At 31.2% G+C, this 11,371-nt stretch overlaps 1 protein-coding gene across 1 annotated transcript; it reads left to right on the top strand.

Annotated features, from left to right (window-relative positions):
* The first annotated feature begins 81 nt into the window (after window positions 1–81).
* Window positions 82–8,969, top strand: LOC130645566 (uncharacterized). The gene is made up of 4 exons (XM_057451594.1): window positions 82–2,061; window positions 2,366–2,443; window positions 6,157–6,436; window positions 7,131–8,969. The coding sequence occupies exons 2-4, from the start codon at window positions 2,379–2,381 to the stop codon at window positions 7,200–7,202; spliced, it is 417 nt and encodes a 138-aa protein (XP_057307577.1). The 5' UTR covers window positions 82–2,061; window positions 2,366–2,378; the 3' UTR covers window positions 7,203–8,969.
* The last annotated feature ends 2,402 nt before the right edge of the window (window positions 8,970–11,371 follow it).

Genomic DNA, 11,371 nt, shown 5'->3' with positions numbered 1-11,371 from the left:
TACATAATGGCAGCACTTTTTGTACACAAATCAGAAGGCAGGCTAGTGGTTGATTGATAGTGTACAGTCTTTTTTGTTCTAACTGTAGTGTACGAGCCCCTTTGACTCACTACTCTTCCATTTTATAAGCACTTTTCTTTTGTGATTCAAATAGTTCTCTTCTGTATTCTCACACTGGCTAAACTGTAGAATATCCCCCTTCAAATAGTAAATTAAATCTACAGTGCCGATCGTGAGTAAAGCTACACATTTTCGAGAGTAAGAGTACAAAAATTAAACAGTGAGAGTGCGAGTAATTCACTCCGGAGTACAACGTGAGTACAACTAAAATTATATTACTCGCATTTTTGTTAATCATACTCTATGATTAATTATATTTTTACTTGGCGAGTGTACTCACGTAAGAACAGTTTTTAAAGTCAACGTAATACGCGCGTGAACACATTCAATTTTTTTGCAAGAGGTATTAAATTGTAAACTTAAAAAAACTTAAATTAAAAAAATTAAACTTTTTTTGCGAGAGATATTAAATTGTAAACTTTAAAAAAATTAGATAAAAAAATTAACATTTTTTGCAAGAGATATTAAATTGTAAACTTAAGTTAAAAAAAATTAAACTTTTTTTTAAAATAGTGAAAAAGACTGTGTTGTTTAGAAAGTAAAATAAATTTATTGTGGCATAAAAAACTGAAAGAGAGAGAGAGAGATAAAACCGAAAATCAAATTCCCTATTAATGACTTCTGTTTTCATTTATCATTTAATAACCTTTGTTTTTGTACTCCCCAGTAAATTTAGAGTAAGGGATAAAAAAGCCGAAAATCGAATTTCTTATTAAATGACTCTGTTTTTGCGCTCTCAAGTACAATGAGAGTAGGAAATAAAAAAAGCTCAAATTTTTATTTATTATTTAATAACCTTGGTTTTTGTACTCTCGAGTATAGTAAGAGTATAAAACAAAGCAGGTAATTAAATTTCCATTATAATGACTTGTTTTTGCACTCCCGAGTACAATGAGAGTGAGAAATGGTTAAAAAAACGCGATCGATGATTACAAACAAGACATCGTTAAAACTTTTTGTTGAAAGTTTATCCAACCAACATGGCTGCACCTGGTGCATGGAGAGACTGTCAACTTCATAAATTTGTACGACGTAGAACAGAACAAAGAAAAATTATAAAACATGCATGTTACAGTCATAAAACTCTTTCAGTTAATAACTTTTTTGTACATATTTTTTTACATGCAAATATTTTTTATTTTTAGATTTTTTTAATAAAATATATCATTAAACATTAAACTGTTTCTTTTATAAACAAAATCTGTCACGTTATTTTAGTTTCTTCGATCTTAAAACATCTCCACAAAAACAAAAAGATAAAAAGCTTTATGACGTCCTGTTTCTACGGAGATGTTTTAAAATTATACAGATTGTTGTCTGAGTTATAAATGTTTCTTGAAAAATACTCAGAAAGCGAAGTCTGCATGTGGCAATTGATCACCATGACTATAATTAGATATCATGCTGACTCTGTGCTTGCGAAAGAACATGCTGGAAGTGATTTCACATAACAAAAGTAGCGAAAGCATTTAAGGAAGTAAGAGACGGAAAAGTTGAACTTTAAATTTTATTTTTTATTTTTTTTTAATTTAAAAAGACCAACTAATTAAAAAAAAATTAAATGGTGAATTAAAATTATTGTCTTATGTTTTTCTTTATTATAACTCGCGAGTAACATGATATATTTTTTACAGATTTACTTGGGAGTAGATTAATTATTGCGTACTTGCGTTATTAAAAAGATTACTCTCACTTATTTTACTCACACTCGCATTGTACTCTCACTCTGAACTATTTTACTCGCATTTATTTGTACTCGTACTCTCAAAGATGTGTAGCTTTACTCGCGATCGGCACTGTAATACACAACCAAACAACCAACTTTTGTAAACCCATTAACCAAAAAAATGCTATATGCAACGTCTTCAACTAAATTCTTTATTTTTTAAAGTGCAACACAAATAAGAAGCATGGATTTTATTTTGTCGTTAATGGATAAAGGTAATCAATTTTTGGGCCGAATTTTAATTATAACACATCCTTTAAACTGTTTGATGCCCAAGGAACAACAAAACTCCCAACAATCCTCAACAACTACGATATCAAGGATATTTACGCCAACTATATAAGCATAGATAATGCAATATGACAAAAATGCATTAAAGTAAGAAGATTTTCAATAATTTTAAACTTCATATTTTACAAATCTTGTGATATGGTGTATACATGACATACATAAATATTCCCTTCTTCCTTTTCTTTAAGTTTATGTCCCCATCTTAAATTTTTTTACAAATTTGTATAGATTGTACGACAACATGGAGACAGATCTAAACAACGATCTTTTGCACGGCAGACCAACCAGCAAATCTAAAAAGTCAGAGTTAAGTTGCTGTTGCTCTACACACAGTGGAATATATTTATAATGCTCTTTTTAATGAATTTGAAGTTAGATAGATAGATAGATGTGCATATTTTACATGGCTAGCCTCAGTAATATCGAGGGTTATACCCTGTCTATTATTTCCAGGAGGGGCCATGGCTTAGATGGAGAGTCCTAGAGTATTTAATTCTCATTTTGAGCTACGCAGACCCAATTAGGGCCCGCGTTCCACTAGACAACTCCCGGCAACATCCAACGGCCCACAGATGGAGCCATCTCCCCAATTTCCCTCACATGGCTTGGGTTAACCTGGTTCAGATGGCATTAGATAGGGTTGCCAAAAGAATGGTAATTTTATTGAAACATCAATTCGCAAAGGTATAGCTGGTTTGAAAAGTCTAATTTGATGATAGAAGAGGTTATTGAAATGACGTATCAGTGGACCACAGGTATCCATTAAAATCAAGTTCTACTGCTGTTGACTGGAATATGTTTTGCTGAGAAACATGTGAAGTATTACTTTTCCAAAATTCATCAAAGATTGGTGGTAAAGGTGTAAAAGTTCAAATTGACGAGAGTAAGTTTGGAAAGCGTAAATACTGCAGGGGCCATTGTGTGGATGGACAGTGGGTTTTTGGTGGTATAGAAGAAGAATCTCGAAAGAACTGTCTTGTAGCAGTAGAAATGAGAGACAAAGAAACGCTAATACCTATAATAAAAAATTGAATCCTGGCTGGTACAAATATAGTTTTAGATTTTTGAAAACCATATGATATTTTAAGTGAATTAGATTTTGAACGTTTATAAGTTAGCCACTCAGCTGAATTTGTTAACTGTAACAGAGATCGTACAAATAAAATTGAAGGACACTGGAGGCAAGTTTAATCAACGTTACCATCATTTAGAGTAAAAAAATCCACTTTTTATTTAACATGGCGGAATTTATGTGGCCATATGCTAACACGGATAATTATTTTTTTTGAAATTCATTTGCGACTTATCTTCTCTGTATTGATAGGATAAAATTTTCATTTTAAAATTTTCGCATTTTCATTATTTATTATTCAGATTTATTTTTGCAATGGATTCCTTAATATCAATTTCAAGTTAAAAAGTTTTTTAATAATTTTGTTGCAATTTTTAGAAAACTTTTTCCTCGTTCTTATTTTTAACTTCAAAGATTTCCATTTGAGCTTAGATGCATTCCACTCAAGAACAGATGGTAAGGAGAATTGAAATTCTTGTTCTGATACAAACTGAAAGTTGAAATCAATTCGAATGTCCCTGCAGATATATTTTAATCTTGAATTTGACAACAACAACAACAAAAATATTTACTATAAATTCTATGCAGGAATTGTTTTAAACAAATTTATCACCAGGCTATTATTTTTGTGTATTTAATTTGGAGTAAATAAGAAATTTTAAAATTTTAAAATGTTTTATTTACCTACAGTACTAGGTTTTATAGATATATAGTTTTATAGTATGATCATTTATAATGATCGTTGGTCGTAGGCCCATAGGCTCATAACCGTTTATTGGCCGTTGGCCATTGGCTCATAACAAATACTTTTTCCTATAATTCTCATCATTGGTCGTTGGCCATTGGATCATAACAAATACTTCTTCCTAATTGTTATCGTTGGTCGTTGGTCATTTGATCATAACAAATATTTTTTTCTAATTCTCATTGTTGGTTGTACAGTAAGCCTATCTTTGTGCTTTTGTATTACCCATCAGGCACATCATGTTGAATGTTTTTGACATTTTTTAGTATCTAAAAAAAACAAGAAATCATTAGAAAAAGACTAGTTACGTTAGTGCTTGCCCAGTGAGTATATCATAAAAAAGCAATTTATTCAAAAGTATTCCCTACGGCAGAGTTTTTAATTTTGGGCACATCCCACTGGGTATGAGCTTTATGGTCAAATGACAGAGTTGTAACAAACAAGAAGCTATAGTAAATATTCACATAAGATCATATTTACAGCCTCTGGGTACATTTTTTAACGACAATCGTTATAAGAAGCACGTGTAAAATAAAAACATTTGCTGCGTAAACAAGATCATCGAAAGTGTGTAAGATTAACCAGACATGTGGAAATATAGTTCATATAAATATTTAATTAAATACACACAATCTCTGTAATTTTATGTAAAGAAAGATTAAAGCTAGCTGCATACCCTAGATTGTTATGTGTAAATTAAAAAAATAGAACACAAGGCAAATATAATCATATTTAAACATCCGCAATCATTGTTGAATACACTCTTATGGTTAAAATAGTTCTATTATGAGAAAGTGTTAATGGCCTCAATGGCTTCAAGAATGATATTGAGACAGAGATGCATTGCAAAGCCCTCTTGATACAATTTAAAAGTAAAAAAACGTCTATCGCGGATCGAAAATACTGTTGTGATACGCGAAGCGCGATGTTAAACAACATTTTTCCAGTAATGTACTTATATTATAGATCTTAAAAAGTTTGTTAACAAGTCTTTTTAAATTTTTAAAAAGCATTTTTTCATTCTCAAGATATTATCATTTAAAGTATTTTAGATTTAGTTCAGCTGCAATCATGATGTCATGTTTAAGTAATAGCAAAATTAGACATTTTCTGTCATCAGTAATTTAAGACCTGATAAGAGATGTGCATTCAAACTTTATTTAACATAATTTTTTTGCCAGAATGACACTTGTTTGCTCGTCTCAGGCCTCTTAAATTTTTTCCAATGACCCAATGCTTTAACCAAATTCTTCAGTAAATCTTTAACTAACTGGTTGTGTTCCATAATCTAGGAAAAATAAGAGTGTATGAACATATCTCCTTTTTTCAACTCTAACAGCTACAGACTTTCTTTCCTCCTGGTTTTCACAAAAGTGTTTTAGAAAGTTTCCATTGGGAAAATGGTTGCTGCATTTCACTTTACTGTTGTGATAGATGTGTCTGAATACATTTTATATGAAATGGGTAAAGGAAAATATGCAGTTTTGATAGAGCTTAAAAAAGCTTTTGAGGTAATGAGATCCTTTTGAAAAATTTATACTGTTACAGTTTTGTGATGGTTTTTTTGATTGGTTAGAGTCTAACCTTTCTAGTAGACAGCAAGTTTTGCATTCCACGATTGAGGTAGTCTGACAAAAACATACAAATCATATCTTTATAATGGACCATGACAGTAAACAAGGTACAAAATCGATTTCCTCAATGTACACTTTAGATTTTATCCTGTGAAATTAATTTAAATTTTTTTGAATTTTGAATTAAATTTTTCTTCCTTTTCTTGAATGATGATTATGGGTAATCATGAACGAGAAAGTATATTCCTACTTTAAATAAATTAGAGCCAATAGGCTCCCCTCAACTTGATTTTTTAAGATGTCCACCCTCACTGGCTTGTCACTGCTGGTAATCTATGACAGATTTATCTTCTTCTATAAGCTTTCAATTCTTATCTTTCGGCACAACTATAAACTACCACAGAAGTGTAATGTTGAAGCATATATAATACTCAATTGTTATAAGCCACTAAAAACAACCATTGTTTTGAAGACATGAAATTATGAAAAAAATAAGCTACTACATTTTGTTTGTTTTTTCTTTGACTTTGTGCAACTAGTTGCAGATAACTTGTTTTTGTAGTAAAATTTCTTGTAAAAATTTGTCATTTTGCACTTCTGAATAATAATAATGTATGATCTTTTTCAGATATGTTCAAACAATGAGTGGTGATGTGCAATCAACACCTTGTCCTTTGTATTTGCCACGATGCATTTCATCCAGTCATAACTGTTGCGTCTCTAACAAAGTCAATAACAACAAGAAAAATGAAAATCAAGAAGATTACTTGTTGGGAATGGCACACTTTCAGAATGAAGAATATGATAAAGCCAGAGAAATATTTGAAACTTGCGTTGATAATTCAGTCGAAGCAAAGTATCAACTAGCTGTTATGTATTACGATGGTTTAGGTGGATCGCAAGAATGTGTAAGTTAGTCTTCTTGAAATTTTAATATTTCGAGTGATTTTGACCATTTTTGTTTTTGTCCAACTAAAAATTAAAATAGATTTCGACTTTTAAATGGTTTAAATTTTCATTAGCTGTTTACAATCTCTGATTATTTTGCTTTGAAAGAAATAATTGCAACTAGTAACTTCAAATCTTTACGATTGGTATATGAAATTACCAGAAATCTAAAAAAATTAGAAAAAATTATCCTGTGTAAATCATAATGTCACCTTAAATTTTTGCGATTTTATATCAAAAAGAGTGTAAGAAACAATTAAGGTTGAATACTGTGTAATTTGTGTTGTTGTAAAAATGAAAAAAATTCCTATTAAGTGGAGCTGACATTTGACATATAGTAATGGGTTTTCATCCTTTTTAAGATCTATCCAGTCGTACAGGTATAGTTTTTTTAAAACAACTTTTACTATTTCTTTGTATAAAAAATGAATTTTTGTTATTCTGGTTCCGAAAATACACACCAAATATTTTAACAGGCAGCAATTTTTTTTAACCTCTAAAACATGTAAGTATAGGTCAGTATGTTTACCCTAACCTTATTAGTCTAGAGAAGGCGGGCGGGCGGGCGGACGTTTTTTAAACCATACAAGCTTCCTACTCTCTTCGTATATATAGTCCCTAATCCCTAATCTTTATTGTACTTGTGTTTTGTAGGAAAGGAAGAGGTCTGGAAATCTGTTTTTTTTTTGTAAACTAAAAATAGAAATTGTTTACTTACAATCATAAAAGAAAAATCTTTGAAATGTGTTTTTTTTCAACGTTGACACTTTCTGTTGTTGACATAAATAACACGTGTTGTTTAAAAAATGCTTGATATTTTTTTAACAGTATAAAGTAACTTAAAAGGTTCGAAATCGTTGGCATATTGTGTATCGACGACAGTGTTTTCGCTAACACTTACACAGAATAACTTCCTTCCTGTCGACTTTGGAGAAAACAGTTGCAAAGCTGTGACTAGAAACTCAAAGTTGCTTACATTTTAAAAATAGCTTTTAGATACATTTTTTGGGAGATACGTAAATTCGTTAAGAAATAATTGTTTGGTTTACACATTTTTTCATAAATCAAAAAGGTCAAACCTTGGAAATTTAGGGAACTTTCGCAAAAACAAAATTTGCGCAATTTTTGCATTTTACAAACATAAATTTTCGCGAGGGAGGGGGCATATTGAAAGATTTCGCGAACATAAACTTTTGCAAATCACCAAATATGAAATGATTGAACTTAAAGATTCTTTATTAATAAATAATATAATTCAAACTAAAATAGGCCATACCTGCCCAGTTTTTTTCGCGAACAGCAACACTCACAAATTAAAGAAAAAATGATTGTGCATTCATAAAAATTGCAAACTTTACTTATGGAAAACTATGGCGAGTTTAGCTAGAATTCGCTAACAGAAGTTTGTGTTTGTCTCACTTTCCAAGATGGGAATGAAATATTTTCGCGGACAGAAACTTTTGCGTTTTCAAAACAGCAAAACGCAAAAGTTTTTTAACGCGAGATCATACAGAGGTGTATGGGTATTATAATATAGATAAGCGTCGCACATTAATATTTGGCTGGACAACAACAAAAGCTCTCATAAAAAAAGTATGTTTGTGTTTCAGACCAAAATGTGCTATGAAATACAATTCCGATATAAGCATAATATATACGGCTTAATAAGGGCGCTGTTTTTATAATAACAATGTACAGTAAAAACAAGCTTTCTGAAGTTGCGAATATTTTTATCAGAATTCTGTAGCATTTAAAGTTTTTTAATGCTTGGTTATATGTAAAGTCTTCGCGTGTATCAAGGGAAAAAAGCTACCTCTTGAATATTAGTTTTGACAATAAAATCTGTAAAATAAATATGTACATAGTCATTGTTTACATTGTTTCAATGTGATCCTCTTTTTTCTTTCTTTCTTTTTTTTACTCTCCAAGAATTTCCTCCGGGCTAACCTGTTGTGTTTATTTTACAAACAAACCTGTAACAGCAGGTTCTTTTTCCAAAAGTAAGCTACCATATTTGATTGAAGTCAAAAAATGACCTGTAGGTTGGAGTTGTTGTTTGGGTGCTCTTTACCGTTGGGGTGTTCGTTACTGTAGTTTTATTTTGTTTATGGTCGACAACTTTTTTTAATTTGTTTAAATTTCTTGTCATTTGGCGATATGCTTGAACGACATGGTTAGCAAACATATGTAAATCTTCGAAGGTTTTGTTGAATCCGTTGTCCATGTTATTTAAATCTTTTGTTATGTTAGTCAAGTTTATGGTGGTAATTCTGGCGAATTCTCTGAACTTCTGCGTCAATGTGTTCGTTTTATTAACGAGCATTTCATTCATATTTTGTTGTTTTTTATATTTCAATTTTAACTCTTGAATTTCTTTATTTTGTTTTCGAATCTCCATCGTCAAATTCGAAATACTTTGCTTTTTCTTCTCCTCTCCTTGTTTCAGGAAGCGCAAAATGTTCCATGACATCCCGTCCAAAAACGCAGTAACATTATGCAACATCCGATTGGATTCCTTCTCGAACGTTTTCTCCAATTTCGCATACTTCTTCTTCATCGTCTGTATTTCTACTCTCAATGCGCGTGTCTCGTTTTTTAACAGTATTATTGCTCTACTGGAATTCATCAGTTCAGTATGTATTGTTTTATTTTCGTGGATTAGTTTTGTAGTTTGGTCCATTAAAGTGTATGTCCCTGTTAAAATATCGCTAACCTTTTCTTTTAAGGAGAGTATTTCTTCCCTAGTCGGTTCATCAGCTGTTGGGTTATTTCGCCAACGTTTTTTAATCACGCCACCGTTTACGCAAAGTAAAATCCATGTTAGGTTGTATAGAAATGTCGTCTTCATGATCTTCCTCTGTTTAATGTTGCGAAGTATAAAATTAATCTCTTCTGTTAAGTTTTTTTCTGTAAAAATATTTTAATTTATGCTTCACAAAAGAGGATGTATTTAAACATAAAACAGAAACTATTCCGAAAAGGGTAAACACCTCTTTGACGTAAATATATCTTGTGTTTTTTTTACGACGTGAAATTTGATACTTTTTCTGTCACTTGGAGATTAAAAGATTTATAAAGCCGCTTTTTTGAAATGACAACAGAAACAACTCTCCTCCACAATTTATAACACCTCTCCATTGTCGTGTATAAAAAGACGTGTCTCCATGTCTTCTGTTATGTAAACAAATTTCAATGAATGGATAATTATTCTTTTCAAGAGGCTATTGTGAAATTAGTCTGCAGCTTTGGCACAAGGTCTCTTAACACTATAAAAATAATTATACACGGGCGCACCTGCGCAAAAGTATATTTTATTATGTCGTTAGTGCCAAGATCCACCTCAGGCAATGTTGCTGTCAATCTCAAAGCCTTCTCAAATGTCAGCGCTTCGGTTTCCAATAAAGGTTAAATGCGATATAATATAAAAAGGCTTCAACAGTTAAAACTAGTGCAACGCATTGCTTATTTGTGTATAGTAAAAACGGGAATTAAAAAACTTTAGGATTTTGAAATTTATCTTTTATTTTCAAAACTTATCTGTAACATAGAAAATAAACGTTTGAAATGAAAGTACATGTACCGCATAGAAACTTATTTTTATTGTTCATTGCATTGTGTATAATTAGTGATGAAATTGACACCTATCCAAAAGAAAGCAGGTTTTGTTTTCACGCTCAAAAAATAGCAGGGGGCGGGGGTGGGGGGGAGGGAGAAGCCAGGGGAGCTTTAAGGCAAAATTTCAGAATGTGCATAACTTCGAGGTTCAAAATTTCGGGCATCAAAAGTATTTTAATTTTCCCTGGTATATACTTAGATTTTCAATTAAAGTATTTTTACTTTATAACATAGAAGCTTTTATACCTCCATTTTTTATAATTAAATTTGACAAGTTATAAAACTATAAGGCAGTCTATTTCACGATTTCACTTATTGGTAATTAATTTTGTGTACCCGCGAAATTTATTTCGTTAGTGTTGATAGCAAATAGTTTTTTGACAACAGTTTTGTAATGTACTTGTAAAAAATGCCTTAAGTTCGTGTGTTTTTTAAGTTTTAATACAAGCAGTCTGTAGTTAAAAAATCTCCAAGTAAATAAGAAGCTAGCTTACACATGCTTTGAGAGATGACAAAGTTTCCGACATCAGATGTATATGTGCTAGGATTTTTTCTTTAAGTTTTACATACTATTAGACACTAAAGAACAACATGTATTCGATCAGAAAAACGAATGAGAAAGTACTATATTTACCTTTGCTAAAAATAAACAGAAAAATTTCCAGACTCAAGAAGGGGAGATGTTTTATTCTCACTCGGAATGCTTTATTGTTTGCTATTTTAACTGTCTATTCAAAAAGGCATGGCGTTTTAATAATACAATGATTTTTTTGTTCCGTCACGACTTCTTAGAATCATGTTTGGCAGAAATTGCAATATTTAAACTACGAAACTTTAAAAAAAACTTCCAACCAGCAGTCCGAAACTATCCACACGCGGCTATTTCGCAAAAAAAAAAAAAAAAACAACGTGTTATAGCTGTAAAACTCATGGGAATGTTTTATTAGATTAGAGCTAGCTGAAAGCAATGTGTCGTATACAGAAGAAGCGTGAAGCACACGTGACCACATACTTCAAAATATTCCGCACTTGTCTCAGTACTTCTGTTTATCTAACTATGATATGTCCTACTTATCAGATTCTCCATTCATGTATATTTTTAAATTCACTAGAATTATTATACCACGGAACATGTTGTATTGACTCAATCGACTTTCTGTTGAACAACACAAGGTCATTTTTTTCGCCTCTTTAACATAGCCATTTATTTATAGCATATAATATGATATTTTTGCACAGTAAATAGGTCTAGTACTGGACTATCAAAAAATCGAACAAAT

Source organism: Hydractinia symbiolongicarpus, chromosome 5 (assembly GCF_029227915.1).
Source record: "Hydractinia symbiolongicarpus strain clone_291-10 chromosome 5, HSymV2.1, whole genome shotgun sequence".
NCBI lineage: Eukaryota > Metazoa > Cnidaria > Hydrozoa > Anthoathecata > Hydractiniidae > Hydractinia > Hydractinia symbiolongicarpus.
This window is presented reverse-complemented; position numbering and strand designations above follow the sequence as displayed.